Genomic DNA, 17505 nt, shown 5'->3' with positions numbered 1-17505 from the left:
TCCCTGGGGATTGTTCTCCCAGCCCACCTTTCCCAAGTCCCCAGTGCTCCCAACCCCCAGATCAGTGTCAGCAGCACAAACTCCAGTCACTCTAAGGGGCACATGGCAACATAATTTTTGGAAAAGCACCATCCAGTGCTGTAGGATTTTTCTTACACCACCAGTCTCTCAGCCTGAGGCTGCCTTCCCTTTGCAAAGACAGAGCAGGTTTTGACTGTCAGATTTGCCTTCATGTGACCACAGGCTGTCAGTCACAGTGCTGCTGGATGGCATTTCTTAATATATATATATATTTCTTTTGATTCTGCAGAGGTTCGAACTATTTTCATCCTTCCTCGAAACTTTTTATGGATTTTATCTTGTCATAATGGCAGAGAAATGTAACAATCCCATCCCTGGAGACCTCAGTTCTGTGCACGCCAGGGAGAAATGTGCTCAGATACAGAAACTCCTGATAGAGCATTCATTGGGGTCTCACAGGATTATACAGAGGGAAAGGGGCTGAAAGCTTGGGTTTAACTCATTCCTGAATACTGGAGTTGGCCTGGATTGAAGGAATAGCAGAATTAAAGGCACAAAAGGGGTTTGGCACCACACCTGGGTGTGCCAGGCAGTGCCCACCAGACCCTCCCACCAGGAGCTGAGCTTTCCAAACTGTCTCCCAGCTGACTGTCACAATCCACACAATCCAGCAGCTCTGGGTATCATAAAGCAGGAGATTTTCACTGCAGAATTAAAGTAGAACTTGATAGAATTTCCAGTTCAAGCCCATTGAGGATGTCAAGCAGAGGGATGAAAGTACCACAGCAGCTTTTTTGCAAGAAGTTGCCATGGAAGGCAAGGTTTTTGTAAAGCTACAAAGACTTTATAATAAACTATGGAAGACTAATCATAGAAAAACAATAGAAACCTTTATTTTATTACAAAATTGACTGTTACCAAATTGACTAGAAATATTCAGATAATACGCAAATTGCTTTATACATTTTAATAGGGCTACATTTCCATGTCTGAGTATAACAACAGAGGAAAACAAACAAAACACAGGGGACAGACCAACAAATACTAAGAACTTGAATCATTTCAGAAAATAAAAAAATAAAAACAACCATTCATGGTTATGTAAATACAAAGCTGGACTTCAAACTGCATCATTGGAAAAACTAGTGACCATAACAACTAACATATAATATTACATGCAGGGCAGTGGTAATTTTAACCTTTAGATACAGATACTGCAGTCTCCACAAGAAAGAAACCTATTTGAAATATTCAGGATCCTCATTTCCTGGGAAATTGTTCTTTGAAAGATACATTTTATAGAACTCATCTAAAGAAGTCACTATCCTGTTAGGATAATCAGCATTTAACAGTGGCAGAACCCATAGGATTCCAGTGGTTCCATTTTTGAATGAGGCCTTTTCATGCAATAAAAGGCCATTAAGGTTTGACAATAAAGGTGGGATAAAATGGTTTGTGCAGGAATCAGAGGCCTGAAACTCCCTGGGCAAGAGCAGAGATTGTGCCAGGCACAGCACTGTGTACAAATGAAAGTACTGTGCAGGCATGAGGAATAAATCCTGTTATGTACATTTATCCTTATATTCTTATATAACACCAGAGAGATATCCTTTTTTAATTATCCTGATTTTCAAGCCCTGTTTTCAGCTTAATTCCTGACTGCCATCTCACGTCTCAGCTTAATCCGTGGCGCTGATGATTGGTAAGGACTAAACCAGTTTCTTCTCCCTTAAACTGCCTTCCCAAGCTCTTCCACTCTGAGCTGACAGGGCCAGTGCAGTCAGGACTGAACCCAAACTGGGAGGCAGCTCTTTCCAGGCTGCTCTGTGGATGAGCCCGAGGCTGCAATAATTTCCATGTGCACTGACAAGAACTGTCCAGAGCACTGCACAGCTCGTTGTCCTGGGCAGTCCCTCGGCTGCACTAAATCACTGTATTTCCACAGGTATGTGAATGCACATGATGTTTTTCTTTCCTTTTAACACTGGATGAACTAACTAACCACATTTTCCCAATAAAACAATCTGGGAGCTTTTCTTGGTGCTATTTCTGACTCTGCAGTTGTTCAAGGGATGGGTGTTGCAATTCTTCACTGGCTGGTGGAGCCTCCACAGCTTTGACTTCTCCAGTTGATGCCTGTTTTTTAAGAGAAGGCAGCAGCAGGGTTGTCATTTATTTTTCTGCAAGCTGTATTGAAGAGAAAAAAAATCTATATTGTGATCAATTATTTCAAAGTAAACAGCACTGAGAAAACTTCAGTTAAAGGAGTTGACGCTCAGATTATACTGAGTGATTTTCTTCCTGTGGTGTTGGCCAGCACAAAAATATCTTCCATAGTACTTAAATGTCACTTGATTTTTAATTTGAGGATTTAATTCTAGGTCAAAGACTTGGTTTTTCAATTTAGATTGTTAGACAAATAAGCTATTTTATCAGCTCATTTGTGTAAGCTCATGTGAGCAGAGAAAATCTTACACTCGATTTTATTGAACAAAAATATATAATAAGTTGCAACATTGCATAACTATTTACAAATAGATTTTTTCTTTGTCCTTACACCTAAAATCAAGTTTTGTTATCTAAACTCTGCAGAGCACTGAGGTACTGCTCCTTCACTAAGGCTATTTAATCTGTAAATTGATGCTCAAAAATCAAAGGCTATTTTTCAGGAAATTTCTTATGGAAATGCAGTGGAGAAGTTATATTATAACAAAATAATGGCTATTGTTTTCTCCAACAGTGTATAGATTTTGATTTTGCCCTTTCTGATCTGCATTATTGTTAAAAGCAATGAAAATTAATGATATTTCATCCATCTCACATCGAGAGGATGAAGATTAGACAAACACCTGTTGTCTTGCACTCCCAGTTCTATGGAAATTCTGGATGATGCTCAAAGCCAGGTGTGCTGTGCTCCAAGAGCCCCGTTCACTCACCTCATCTCCTGTGGAATGCGATGGGCAGCTCCCTGCTGGGAATGAGGATTCCCGAGTGCAGAGTCTCCACTGGCCTCTGGTCAGTGGCCACAACTTGGTATTTGCGGACGAGCTGAAACACAAATGTTTCCATCAGCGTGCTTTGTTAGAAGTTGAATGCCCACTGTGCACAAAATGACTTTTTTTTTTGGAGTGTTTACCCAGCAAAGGGCCAGGTGGAGCTGCAGCTCTGCCACGCGGCGCCCGATGCACATCCTCTTCCCCATCCCAAAGGGAACGTGGGAGAACGGACGGATCAGGCTCTTCTGGAACCAGCGCTCTGGTCTAAACTGAGTCCAGTCGCTGAAGTACTCCTCATTGCAGCCCAGGGCATGGCTGTTTATCATCAGAACAGTCTAGAAACAAAGAGAGTCTCGTTACAAACCGGCCCAGAGCTGCCAAGTGAATCAGCTAGTTGATGGAAAGAACCAATGCAACGGTAAAGGCGAGGCAGTTTCCTCAGAAGATGCCATGCAGTTCCCTGAGGATTAATCTGAACACAGAAAAAGTCACGGTTTCCTCAGAAAAAATCATGAGAAAACTGGAAAAAAAATATTTGAAGCAGCACAGCAAAATGTTTTCTGACCAATATTCCTGCCTGAATCCATCAGCAGTGCAGGCAGGTGTGGGGTTGAGTTTATGGGAATCTTTGGTGTGAATTCCTCATTCCTTATGCCGGGCCTCATCCTTTGGCAAAGTCAATTTAAAACTGAATTATGACCAACTTCTGTGGTTTATAAGACAGCTACTAAATGGCAAAACACCCTAGTAAGTAAATTCATTGCCTTACCCCTTTGGGCAGCACATAATTTCCCAGAACCATTTCCGTGTCGATGGTGCGAGTGGTAAATGGCACTGATGGGGTTAATCTACAGTGAAAAAAACACAATGGATTACATTTCCAGCATTTTTTCCTCCAGTATCTCTCATAGTTCACCTTAAACAACCAGATGAACAAAATTATGTGTACTAGAAAATTCTTACCCCTCTGATACACACAAGCTGGTAAAAAACTTTGTGACCGTTTTGCTCTTATTTAGGAATTTTACCTCATGGACTCTTTCAGACACGCTTTCAGGTAAGGCATATTCTTCAAGTTCTCAGCACTTGGAGTCTCATTAGCAGCCAAAACATTCTTTATTTCCTGGAAAAGCTTCTGCTGGACACGTGGATTGCGTGAAATGTTATACAGAGCCCACAGTAAACTATTGGCTGTCTGAAAGAAACCAAAAAGAAATGTAAGACCTCCATTTGTGGTGACAGAAGGAAGAAGTTGCCAAAAGTTCAAAGCAGTACTTATGGCTGGTCACTGATTTACGGTATTTTGAAAGGTTAAGTGATTATGAGCCATCCCAGTTGTTCTCTAGGAATGATGAGCAGAAGAACAAATCTGTGATTTCAGGTAAATATTCGTTTGCACTTGGGCCAGCAAAGCAGGATTAGCTCCCTTCCAGGTGTCAGGGTGGTTGGGTTATGGAGGCAGGCAGGCAGTGGAAGGGTGTGAAGCTCTTGCAAAGCCAGGTTTACCGTCTCCACCCCAGCAATCTGGAGCTCTGCGATGGCAGCGTACAGCTCCTTCTTGGAAAGTTGTCCTCCAGAGTAGATGTCACACAGAAAATCCTCCTGAGGGTTTGCAGAGTGTTTTTCCAGTCGACAGTCAATGGAGTGTTTGGCTGAGGAGGGAGGAGAGGGAGGTAATTAATGGAAAATCAGTAAAAATACTGCAAAAATAAAAACAAAACCACGTCTGACATGCAGGACCTTGAAAGGAGGTGCCAAGCTGGGCTCTTTTTGCAAGCAGTGAATAAATAGTGAGTATATTTATACTGAATAAAGTATGGTATTTTTCTCTTTAGATAAAAAACCCAGTCCCAAAAATCACTTTTGAACAGAAGAAATTCCTGCAAACTCTTAGGAATTCTGCTTTCTTAAATTAGGAAAGGAAATCAGTGAGACATTGAGCGAAATATTTAGCAAACAGAAATACAAGTGTGTGAAATTTATTGCCTCGGGTTTTCAAAGGGGATCAAGGTGTTAAAAAAATCAAAGAGACTTAGTACTCAGACTCCCTGGGGGGAAATGTAAACCTTTGATTTACAAGGGGAAGGCACAAAGAGATGCCAAATTTCCACATGCTGGGGATTTTTTTTTAAATACAGAGAAGTAGATTTTACCCAACACCTTACAGTTCCTAGTAAGGAGTTATTCCTGACAAGTGAAGGTGTTAAACTTTGCTTTTTCTGAACAAAACTGTTATAAAGTGTCTTTCCTAAACCCCATAAATTAAGAAGCAATAAAATAAGTGCACATGGGGCTGGCTTGACCAAAAGTCTTGAAGTATCAAGTACTCAAATACAGCCATCCAAGTGCCAAAATCTTTCTCAATTTTTAGTGACACTTGTCAGTGTTTAGCAAAATATTAAAAATACAAACTTGACTTCATATCTGGAGTTAGAGTAATTTTTTAAACCTTGAAGGCCAATTCATCTTAAATAGTCAAAAAAAAAAACATTGTCAAAAAGCCAAACTGTCCCTTACAATTTAAATTGCTTCTAAGATTTACAACCATATTCCAGGTTGTTCAGAAAACCTGTAATTTCTCTATTTTTTTTTAGCTGACAGGTTTTGTTGTGTGTAAAATTCTTGTTTCTTGGGAAAACAACTCCCTTTGAGGTCCCTTTGAGGGAATTCCCTTTTCTCACTCATACACTTGCCTTTAAAGGGATTATACACTTTCTGGCTATTTTATGACAGATTAAAGTGGAATTAACTGCTGGCTCCCAGTATCCTGGGGCTTCCCTGGGAATTGAGTACTGTCCCACAACCAGACCTGAGTGTTAGTCATAAAAAACCTACTCCCATGTTGGAATTAGTCTGTGTTTAGTGCAGCAAAGCTGTTCCAATCCGTGCTGAAGTGATTAACAGCAGCATAGAACAATAGCAAGGATGAAGAGAGTTAATTCCACCAAGCAGGAAACAGAGATAAAGGAAAAGAAGAGAAATTATGTTTAAAACAATAACCTGTTTTAAATATGTCATCCCATGCTTTAGTATGAGCTTGCCAGACTTTTGTGTTCAGCCCCTTGTGAAGTTCCACAGGGGTCACCATCATCATCCCAAAAGTGGCCATCATCTGTGGTGGAGAAAGAGTTTGGGAAATCTGTCTTTAATCTATACTTATTTGCAATCTCTGAACGAAATGAGACTGTGAAGTAGGAGGCAGTTTTCAGGAAGACAAGATTCTGGCAGATTTTCCATCCTGGAGAGAAACGATGGGTCTCAACCTACTTAGACCTTATCCAGCTAAAAATTAGGGACAGTCAGGAGGAGGACATGAGGCTTCTCCAGTGGGCAGTACATCTTCTCTACTTTAGGCACCTGTTTAGAATGGGACAAGCTAATTTTTGGCAGTGCCTCTCTCTCCCTTGACAACAGATGGAGCTAAAAAATTAGGCTGGGCTAGATACCTATCTTTTGGATGACTAAAATTAGGCAGGTTTGTATCACCAGAGTCCAAGTTACAGCAAAATGCACAGCAGGTTTGCCTGCAGGAATGAGTAACCTCCAAATCCAGCAGTTTTGCATAATCCCACACAACCCCAGCAGTCCCACCCAGCAAAGAGCAGCGTTGCACAACAGGTGTCTCAGAGGGAAAGCAGAGTTAACCAACCAACCTGCCAACTCCATTTCCAGGATTACCCTGATGTCCATACAGCAGTTTTCCCTGTCAGGTTTAGGCATCACATAAATGAGACAGTTCAGCTGTTCAGGATTAGCTTTGCACTGTAAGTGTCACTTTGGATGTGCAAAGCTGCCAATGCACAGGTAGCACAGAAGCTCGAGGCGCTGTTTTCCAGGTGACTCATTTAAAATGCTGCCTCTCATTAGCAGGAGGGGTAGAAAATCACTACAGCCCCAGGAAAGACTCTTCCATACCGTTTTTACTGCCTTGATGAAGTTCAAACTTTCTTCTTCCACATCCTGCTGCAGGAGGCCAAACCTCTTTCCATAGAGCACCAGACAGATACCTGTTGTTAAGTAGTATTATAATTAAATGATGTAAGCAAAAGTGTGTGTGTGTTGGTCGTCATTTGTCGAGGAATGGCTTGGATTATCCTTCTGGAAAATGTTCCATGATACACACCTGTGAGAGCAGCACTTTCTAAACACCTTCTGCCTCTTTCCCTCAGACTCAAGTAGAGTATCCAGCTAAGGGGCCCTTACAGCAGCACCACTGATCCCCTCACGAGCAGCAGAGCCTTCTGCCATGCAGGGCTGGCATTATTTGGTAAATAAGATATTTGGCAATGCTACTGAAGAGAACTGAGTGGCAGGAAAACTGGGCCTGAAGAGGCCATCTCCTCCAGCATTTCCTAGGCCATCTCCTCCAGCATTCCTAGGTCATCTCCTCCAGCTATTTCCTAGCCCTTCCCACAGCCAGAAACCACTTGCAAACACTGACAGCATCCCGCACTCCACCAGTTTCCACCCCTTTCCACTTGCCTTTTCTTCTTTTTTTAAAGCTCTCACTTCCTATTTGTCCTTTTCCAAAATCAGCCTTCACCACTGACAGGGGAAAAAAAAAAACACTTTCAGGGCCTCAGTCCACAGGCTGCTGAGCTGTACCAGCCAAGAGCTGGTGGGTCTGGCAGAGCTTGTTCAGTAACACACCACAGCCAACATCCCTCTTTTTGGGAACCACTGAGGCTATTTCTTCTGCCCTAGGTCATTCCTGGCAGATTCCATATAAAGCTTTCTAAAGATGGAGGCTCCTGACTTGGTAACTTATTCCAGTGCTTCTGAATCCCAACGTAAACATCTTAAATGGGATTTTCCAAGCTTTGTCTGCAATGAGCACTTCTTCAATGTTATTGGATCATTTCATTGATCTCGTGCTGCTGGTAATTAACAAATATCAGATGGACAAAAAAAGGTCATGTGCTATCTGATCCTAGTCTAGATAAATGCACCCTGATTCCCTAAGGTTTTGGATTTATAAGCCATTACAATGTTTGAATGTTTTTAGTAAGTCATACAGGTAACTAAGCAGAGAAATCTGTGTAGCTGCTGATGAATTTTGCCTGTGATAGTTCCCTGGATGTTCTGCAACTCAGTTTCCAGGATATTGTAGCCAACAGTTTGGAAATAATCAGCCAATACATTCATCCCTGATCACACTGGAACTGAAATGCCATGGCAGGTGCACCATACTCAGACAAAAAATGACTTACTTTCAAAGGACCATTTGTTGAATTCTGAATATACATCTTCCATCTGTCCATTGTGGTTACATATTTCATCTATTCTGTGCATGAAATCCTCCAGGACCTGAGCAGTGGAAAGAAGAGAGAGAAAATAAGGGATAAAATGACATCAGCTAATAGAAATTCTGTGCAATTCAGCATTTCAACTGTCTTTTAAATAGATAGCAATCTTGCCTAAGAGAGGAATCCTTCTGTTTCCTGTTCTTTGAACAAGATTCGACTTCCCCCTGTGTGAATGTATGTTTGGATTTTACAGACTCTTGTGCTATCATGGCTTGTACTTCCATAAGCTGAGCTTTTGTCCATAGGGATGAAACACTTCACTCTGGGGCAACACTGGAGTTTCACAACGAAGAGAATTAAGCTGTTTATCACAGATGCTCCTCAAACTAGGTGAGGAACACAGAGGTTAAGGAGGGAGGTGTTCACTGATGGGGGTGGAGACATAAGAATGAAGGAGTAAAGGCAAAACCTGCTAAACGCAAGAGAAGTAGGTAAAAACTGCTTGCAGGAGTCTGTGTCATTGTGGAATGATCTCACTGTTCTGTGGAGACAGATAGTCTCAACTACAGGTTTCTGTGTGGTCTCACTTTTGGTCAGACCCTGGCGATGAGTTTGTATTTGTTATTCCCTGAACAACCTGAGTATGAACTCGTGGTTTTATCACTGTACAGAAAATCAGCAGTTATCCAGAGAAACCGGATCTGCTTTTATTCCCCAGGTTTGCAGAGGATAAAGGAAGGATTTCTCAAAGCCCAGTACCTCATTGATAGCCGTATCCAGCTTCACAACTTCCCTGGGCTTCATTAATTTCTTTTGAAAGGCACTTCTTACCCTCTGCCAGTCCTTTCCTTCCCTAGATTGAAATAAAGACAGCGAGGTTGGGAAGCGAGAGACTTAAAGAAGAAGGAAAGAAGAAGAAAACCCCAAACCCGCCGCACGTGCACCACGACACCGCTGATGCTTCATCGCACCGACACCGCCTTGTGCTCCTTGGGGAGGGGGATGAGCCCCGGGAGCGCAGCCCGGGGAGCGGAGGGAGGGCTGGAGCATCCCCCGGGCACCTGGGACCCGCCCTATCCCGCACCGGCTCCCCCGCACGGCAGGGACCAACCAGCCCTCCCGGCACCTCCCCGGGATGCTGCGGGTGGCACTTACAGGATGAGCAGCCCGTAGCCCTCGTCGCGATAGTCGCGATAGGCTTTCCAGGGCTTGATCTCGAGGCGCTGGGGGCAGGCGCTCTCCCGGCGGTACAGGGCTTCCAGGAGGCAGGGCGCGGCGATGTGCACCGAGTCGAAAGCCCCCAGCTTCATGCGGAAAATCTTCCCGAACCTCCGGTGGTACTCGGCCTGGGGGCGCAGGGGAGACCCCCGCAGTGAGTGCTCCCCTCGCCGCAGCACCTTCATCCCCATCATCCCCATCATCCCCGTCTCCATTCCTGTTTCCATTCCCGTCCCCATCCTTATCCCCGTCCCCATCCCCGATCCCGTCCCCATTCCCGACCCCGTTCCCATTCCCGACCCGGTTCCCATCCCTATCCCCATCCCATCCCCAGGGCTCTGCCGCCTCACCAGCGTCTCGTGCTGCCTCTTGAGCCCCCCTTTCCAGAGCACGTCGGGCAGGCTGCCCATGAGGGGCCAGCTGGGGGGCCCGGGCAGGGTCTCCGCGGGCCGCAGGGCGCTCAGGGAGGACGCGGGGGCTGCGCGGCCGCAGGTGCGGGCGGGGAGGCGGCGGCGGAGCAGGAGGGTGATGCCGCGGCCGCCCATGGTGACAGCGCGGTGCCAGCGCCGCCCGCTATAGGGACATTTATAGCAGCCGGAGGTGCTGGACTTTCATCGGGGCCAATGGCAGCCCTGGGTGGGGTGGGGTGGGGCGGCTGCCCCGGCCAGGCCCGCGGAGCCCGCGGGGCAGGCGGGTCATCAAAGGGTTCAGGCGAGGCAGGAGGGCACCGAGCCAGCGCCCGCAGCGCCTCCGCCCGCTCCCGACCCGCCGGGCTGCGGGGATGCGCGATCCCAGTCCCCGCTGAACTCCCGGGGGATGCACGGCCCCAATCCTCCGAACTCCCGAGGGATGCGCGGCTCCCGACCCGCCGGCCCGCGGGGGATGCGCGGTCCCAGTCCCTGCTGAATTCCCGGGGATGCGCTTCTGTGGTCCCCCGAGCTCCCGGGGGGTGAGCGGTTCCGGCCCCCCAAAGTGTATCTTAGGTCAAAGCCCAGGAAATATTTGGAGACCTAAAGTAAATAACTTATGATACGTGTTCTTCTACTACGCTTCTCTTTTGCTACCGATAAAAGCGAGGTTTGATTTTGAGCTGCCGGGGGATGCGCGGCTCCAGCCCCGCGGTCCCTGCAGGCAGCGACACCGCTCCCTTCCCGAGCTGCCCGGCGTCCGTGCGAACGGTCTCGGAAAGCTGCTGCTCCCCCTCGCCTCTCTATTTATTTATTTATTTATTTACTTATTTACTTATTTATTTATTTATGTTTAATTCGGCTTCCTACGGCCAGATCTCACCCGCATGAGCGCGGGGGGGCTGTGATGTTCATCCTGAAGTGCACAGGTGCCAAAATAGTTTCGTCTTCCCTCAGTATTTGCGCGTTAATAGGACGGAATAAAAAGTGTCTGGGAGCTGAGGAATGCCGAGTTGTGGTGTGGCTCTTACCCTCCTGGGCTGACTAACCATGGGTTTATGAAAAGGGCACATGATTTATGGAAAATGCATCATCAGAGAAGGCAAAATTCCCTTCGCTGTGGGGGTTGCAAGACATGAAATTCTGACAAAAATCATTTGTTGCCATAGTCTTTTAATCAGAAACTGTACAATAATGCTCAGAGACAAAGCATTTCAGGCTAAGCAAAGGTAGGAGAGGTGCAAGCACAGGTAAAGCTGCCCAGGTCACCTGGGAACTCATCTGTGTCCTCTCTGTGCAAGAGAATTCAGACAGTCTGTGGAACTTGCTGCAAGACAAAAAACTACCCGTAAACCAGAGGATTTCCAGGAAAGACAGGTTTGCTACAATGAGGATTTGATTTTCCCCCACCCCACACTACTTTTTTTGTTCTTTCCCAAGGTGAATTTTGTGAGTCAGCTCTTAATTCCCTTTATTCAAGTGCGTGACAGTAAGATACAGAGTGTGCAGATACTTGGGTGTCTCGGACAAGGTACAGGCAGAGGATCATCAGAAGGTGGGTTTGAAACAGAACCTGAGACCCATAAAGGCACAGGTCTCAAAGTCCAATTAATAACAATAAGACCCCCAAGGTAGCAGTGATCAATGCAGAGAAAATGTACAAAAGCATTACATCTCACTGCAGACTTTTCCTGGGAGTTTTGTAGATCCTTCCCAATCTTGCCCTTCTATTTCAGTGATTTTCTTCAGTGAGAAACTACGTGGGCCACAAGATCAGAGCACTTTCCAGGCAGGCTTTAAAATTAAAGGTGGTTCAAAGGTTTGTAATTTTTTTCCTTAGGGAAACACCACAGGTTGATGTTTTTGTGATTTGTTTTCTTTCAACCAGTCCTACTGAAACACATCCTGTTGTCTTCAGAGACTGAGTACAGTTCAGGCTCCATTCAGTGATAAGTTCTGAGAAACAAGAAGGGACAATTTGTGCTCTCTGTCTATATAAGGAGTCAAAACGAACTCATTTGAAGGGTCACAGATTAGTGCCTGTGAAACAATCTCTTGAGAAGACTCTGGAATAGGCAAGTCAAGACTAAACTGGGCACAGGTCAATTTTTCCATGTTCTTCACAGCTATGGAGAGGAAACCACCCTGTTAATACGAAATCTTCTCTATTAAGCTTTTATTAAATTACAGAATGGAAAAGGTTTTATTTAACTCCTGTGGTCGTGATGTAACTCCCTGGCAGGGAAGCTGGTGTGTTTGTAGCTCTGCTGGGCCTGGAGCTGGGAGAGCTAATGATTGCCTCAAATTCTGCTAAAGTGCAGTTCCAAGGGCATTTTGAGCCTTCAATTCTTCCTCCCCCTTCTCAAAAGGATCTCAAAAACAAGGCTTTAATTTTAATTTGTGCCTTTAGAACATATCAAGAGTTGTTTTAAGAGTAAAGCAAGAGTTTGCAGCACTCTTGAGCTGAATTTTTGGGGGCATATCTTCACTTAACAGTGAATATGGCTCCATTGTCCCTCAGATATCTATCCACAAGAATTCCCAATATTTTCTGATATAACAGTTAATGGCAACTGTGAGTGAAAACCCCTTTCACTTCTACACTGATGAGAAGTATTTTTAGGTCAAAGACCAGGAAATATTTGAAGATCAAAAGTAAATAACCTATGATACATATTCTTCTACGCTTCTCTTTTGCTACAGATAAAAATGTGTTTTGATTTCTGCACTCTCAGATGTCAGGAGGAAAATATTCCTTGAAAAACCATCTGCCAGCGTGATGCTTCAGGAGAAGATGTGCTGGGCACTGTTGTGCTGGTACAGAAAGGCACCACTAAACTCTTTAATCAGTACCTGAAATCCAAGTTTTAGAGCTGCTTCGTAAGCAGAAGTAAATGCTGGTCTTACTTTTTTTGGGGGAAACAGTAACAGAGTGTTTGAATAAAGCTTGGAAATCCCATCAAGGCAAGATCTCCTCTCCAGGGTTTAAGAGACTGAGATGTGCTTGGGAAGCTCATTGAAACACAACATCTGAGCTTCCAGTGAGCAGATCAAAAGTGCAAAGTGAACGAGCAGCTTTTCCTGTAGCACACTTCAAATACACTAAATAGCACCTAAATAACTCCTCGGTGGGAAAGAGCTTTAGAGTGGTGGTGGATTTTCATTCTTAATACCTGTCATTCCAGGAGGTTTGCTTTGTGACATATTACACCATTCCTGTCTCCTGACCTCTACTCTTTCTCCTTGTTGGAAAAAACCTTTTTGCTGATTTGGCTCTAAAATGTTTGTGAAGTCTCTTGTGTTTTCTAAAATACTACAAAATGTACAAGTGCCCCAGGAGAATGAGTAGACAATACAGGCAGAGTCTCTGTCACGCACAAGGTAATTCACAGTGCTGGGAAGACAAATTGAAAGCAACTTGCAAACTCTACTTGTTATTGAAAGGGGGTTTTTTTTGTGTTTGTTTATACACTTTTAATTCTGTGTTTCTTTCCAGCTGAGAATCTTAAGTTTTGTATATATTGATGAATTTAGCCTCAGCTTAGGAAATGGGAAAGTACAGTAATTCCCATTTCTACAGAAGAGAAACTGAAATGTTTGAAAATTGAGATCTCCAAGTTACTCACATTCACTGTGAAATGAAAGTAAAAGAAATCTTTATTATATTTTTACTTAAATGATACTTTTTAACAGTAAACCTTCTGATATCACTGCATGCTGGATGATTACACTTCTTCAAGGTGACAGTAGCAGTGTGGAAATAAAGGTCTGCTGAGCAAACCAAGACCAAGGTAATCCTTAGAGAGGGAATCTAAAAAAACAGAGGTAGATGAACAGCTCAAACTCCAGCAGCCAAGGAATCTTCCAGCTGGCCATGACCTGTTTGGAGATATCTACCTCTGCAATAAACATTGCAACATCCAACTACTGAGGGAGCCTCTAAAGAAGTGCCTGGTGCAAGAAAATGAAGAGACTTCTTGACTTAAATCAAGCACAGTTAATGTTTGCTTAAAAAAGAAAAAAAGTTAAACCATATTTTCTGTGAATAAATATTTATCATCTACTTTACATGAACAAGCAACGTCCCCCAACACACTTCATTCCCTGGAGAGGTTGAGCTGACAAAGGGATAACTCAGGGAGAAAGTGGACAAGGAAATTGAGGTCCAGGACAAGATGCTCTGACAGCCAGCTTGGAAATACTCAGGACTTGTCAGGCTCTTCCATTTGATTGTGAAAATTAGAGTCACTCTCTGGGCATTACCAGTCTCCTGTGTCTTTTAGCAATATTGTCCTGCTTGAGCAGGGAAGTGAGTTGTGGTGGTGAGGGATTTGTGCATTAGGATGCTGTGAGAACAAATTACTGTCCCAGGCTGAATACTTCTCTTTGGACAGAACTGGCAGAACTTTGGAACCTTTCATCACCTTCCCCCAAGGCACATTTAGTTTAAAAAACAGTAGTGTTTAGGAATCTGTCAGAACATTTCATCTTTCAACTCCTATGGTTCGTGTTCGGGAGGCAGGAATTTCACTCAAGGATGTGCCACCTGGGTAATACTGGAAGTTTTGAGTTCTCTTTACTGGTGTTCAACACTTCCAGGGGGAAACTGAGGGAATTTGGAGTGAACTGCCAAAATCTGCTCCATCCCTGGAAGTGTCCAAGGCCAGGTTGAACAGGGCTTGGAGCAACCTGGAAGGTGTCCCTGCCCGTGGAAGGGGATGGAACGAGATGACCTTTGGAGTCCCTTTCAACCCAAACCATTCCATGATTCCATGAGTACAGGAATTCTTGGTGATTTTTCCCCACTGGGAAAGTAAATCTTGATTTTAGCTCTGCTTACAGAAACACTGTGTTATGATACTGAAAAATTATGAATATTTTCAGTTTGAGGGGAATTGATAAGAGTACAGTGGAAGTCCAGTAACCAAAATCTGTTTGTCAAAATCAAGGAAAGCTTTCAACTGCAGGAACATCGAACATCCCTTTAATTCAAACAACACTTGAAATTCATAATAAAGTTCAATGCTTAAAATCTGAAGCTTTTAGTCCTTGTGGGACTGTCTATAATTGCCTGTAAAAACAAACTGTTGTCTGAGTCCTGAAAGAATTTGTTTAGCTGGTTATACCAGCCCTTGAATCAGACTCAAACTCATGCAATTTACTGGGTTTGTTGATTAAGTCCGTAATGTTTGCATGGATCATTTTGCTTTCGATCTGATGGATGTTTCTGCTGAGGTAAAACTGATCTCATACCGAGCATTTGGAAAGCAAACAGATTCTTGTTTCTTGCTCACCTCCATGTCAGTGAAATGTTACCAGCCACTTCGTCAAAGAAAACACAACCGTGTTGTTCTTGTATATTTTGTTTACGTTTATCTCACAAAAATAAATAATTCTTGTTCTTCTGCTGACATGTTACAAAGTTTCATAAAGGATAATTGGGTGAATATAGTCTTTCATGTTATTTTGTGTTATATTCCTAGAATTAGCTTCACAGGTATTAATCTCTGGTCTCTAAATTGCCCTGAAATACCAAGATAAAAGGTGATGCTCTCATGAATTTAGCACCTGGAACTCTTGCCAATAATCAAGAAAGATGGTTGAGGAGGTGGATTTAGTGACTAAGCAAACAGCACCTGTCCCCTGAGTTAGAACAGAACCCAGAGCCCCAACTGCTGGTAGCACTTTCTGTGCCATTTGTAGGTAATTCCTTCTGAGTGACACCATCCCAGTTGAGTCCTTTGCAAGTGTTCAGAGGGGAGGAGACCTAGTTATTAGCATTATCATCATCTTGCCCAAGATTACTATTTGGTGTTAACACCTGGTCTCTAAATTTCCCAGAAATGGCAAATAAATAGGAAGGTTTTTAATGCTTTTTACTATTATGGAGCACTGCTGTTTCATCCCAGGGCAGGGGGAGGGTGAAACAACCCTTGTCTGATGAAAGGTCTAACAGATATGTACAAGATACTATTAATCCAGAATTACTTCTGTAAAACCCCAAAGAGATGAGTTTGAACTTTAACTGGTGAATTGCTGTGAGCTGAGGGCATTTTGCTTCTGTTGTCTTCATTACAGCCCTAAGAAAATATGAAAACTCTCTCTGCCTTTGCCATTAGTCAGTCAAAAGGCACTTGGGCTGTGCTTGGCTGAACTCAATACCCTCTGGGCCACATCCTGGTTCCTCCTATTCGTTGCTTTTGGAGGGATTAGAGCAGACTGCAGCAGGGGGTCATCAGATAAAGCCTTAGCCTGAAATCCAGCTGGTTATTTCAGCTCCAGTGCCTGGGCACAGACCTCTCTGGGGAAGAGTTTCAGTTCAGATTCACTGAATGCAACATTGCCCTTGGGAAAACATTTTATGTATTTATTGCTCTATTTGGTAAAGCAGCAAATGAGCACATCTGATGTATCTCTGAGGAAAACTCTTCTCCCAAAATCTGTTGTGGTTCTGACAACATTTTCCCAATCCAGAGGGGAAAAAAAGGAGGAAAAAAAAGAGAAAAAAAAGGCTTGTACACATTAAAAATGATGAGTAACACTACAGACAGGACATATTACTGACAGATTCCTGAGAGTTTAGAAACAGCTTTGGATTCAGTGGCATATAAATCTGTTGTGCTTTAAGGTGAGGGAATCCAGTGGGGTGATGGTTGTGGAGGGAACAGGACTCCTCCTTAGGTGTCTTTTTTAATAAATACCTAGTGACCTGAGAAATTGGCACTGACAGTGCTTCTCTTAAAAAAGAATTTATTTCTACCTTTATGGGTGTAACTGAAGACCTAATTCCAGGTGGTTTGTGAGCAATTTTCATTGAAGATGAAGAACCAAATTAAAAAAAAAAGGGCAAGACTGCTGTTGCAGCTGAAAGCCCTGTAGAGAGAATTCCAGTACAGGCCACAAAAAAGTTTTTGGAAAACTGAGAGATGTTCCATCACTAGAAACATTTATGGAACAAGATGGACTGTAGAGTAAGAGAGATATAGGGCTAATATTTTAGACTCTGGAATATTCCCAGCAGTGGTGGGGAAGGGCAGGGTTGCAGAGAGAGCTCTTACCTTCTATTTGAAATAAATCCAACATGAAGCAACAACAACTGTTCTGCTGGGATAGAATTATGGGATTATAAAGCACTGTGTTTACAGAATATGCTGTTCACGAAGGTGGAATAAAGGTCTTTTAATGTGCTTAACCATGAAGGGATTTCCCAGCAAAAGGGAATCTCCAGCTTCCATCTCAGGCACAAACAGAAACTCCCCTTGGCTCCACAGGTCCAGCTGACTCTGCAGAACCATCTGCCAAGCACTCTGGGCAGGGCAAGGACAAGTTTCCCTCACAGAGGGTGAAGTTTTTTGGGATTCTTTGCAGAAGGAACCTAATGCAATTCAATAACTAATGCTGGATATATATGAACATAGGGGAGGGCTTGAAGGGTGAAAGGGTGATGTTGCTTTTGACAAACAGGAGGGATCTTCTTTCTTTGAAAGAATGAGGTTACAAATGTGAGAAAATCTGCCTTCCTTCCCACAGATCACAAAACAATGAAAAACTTTCAGATCAGGGGGAACTTGACCTATAAACACTTGGGAGTTGTATCATTAAGAACTGACATGCCCT

General features: G+C 43.7%; 1 protein-coding gene across 1 annotated transcript; it reads right to left on the bottom strand.

The window, feature by feature from the left end:
* Positions 1–889: 889 nt before the first annotated feature.
* On the bottom strand, positions 890–10387 carry LOC135423682 (1,25-dihydroxyvitamin D(3) 24-hydroxylase, mitochondrial). The gene is made up of 12 exons (XM_064674176.1): positions 9832–10387; positions 9419–9609; positions 9023–9116; positions 8228–8324; positions 6933–7024; positions 6018–6129; positions 4524–4669; positions 4046–4212; positions 3787–3865; positions 3158–3352; positions 2958–3069; positions 890–2208 (listed from the first exon to the last, which is right to left on the bottom strand). Exons 1-11 carry the CDS (start codon positions 10024–10026, stop codon positions 2959–2961), a joined length of 1479 nt encoding a protein of 492 aa, XP_064530246.1. The 5' UTR covers positions 10027–10387; the 3' UTR covers positions 890–2208; position 2958.
* Positions 10388–17505: the final 7118 nt, after the last annotated feature.

The sequence above is a fragment of the Pseudopipra pipra genome, chromosome 17 (assembly GCF_036250125.1).
Source record: "Pseudopipra pipra isolate bDixPip1 chromosome 17, bDixPip1.hap1, whole genome shotgun sequence".
NCBI lineage: Eukaryota > Metazoa > Chordata > Aves > Passeriformes > Pipridae > Pseudopipra > Pseudopipra pipra.
The sequence above is the reverse complement of the archived record's forward strand: the minus strand, read 5'-3'. Positions and strand labels throughout refer to the sequence as shown.

Bases quoted from the DNA above. Each gene is read 5' to 3' on its own strand.
- LOC135423682 (XM_064674176.1), bottom strand. From the start codon at position 10,026: ATGGGCGGCCGCGGCATCACCCTCCTGCTCCGCCGCCGCCTCCCCGCC. The intron at 9,117-9,418 runs GTAAGTGCCACC...ATTTCAATCTAG, and splicing joins GGCTACGGGCTGCTCATCCT to GGAAGGAAAGGACTGGCAGA. The intron at 3,866-4,045 runs GTAAAATTCCTA...TTTTCACTGTAG, and splicing joins TGTCTGAAAGAGTCCATGAG to ATTAACCCCATCAGTGCCAT.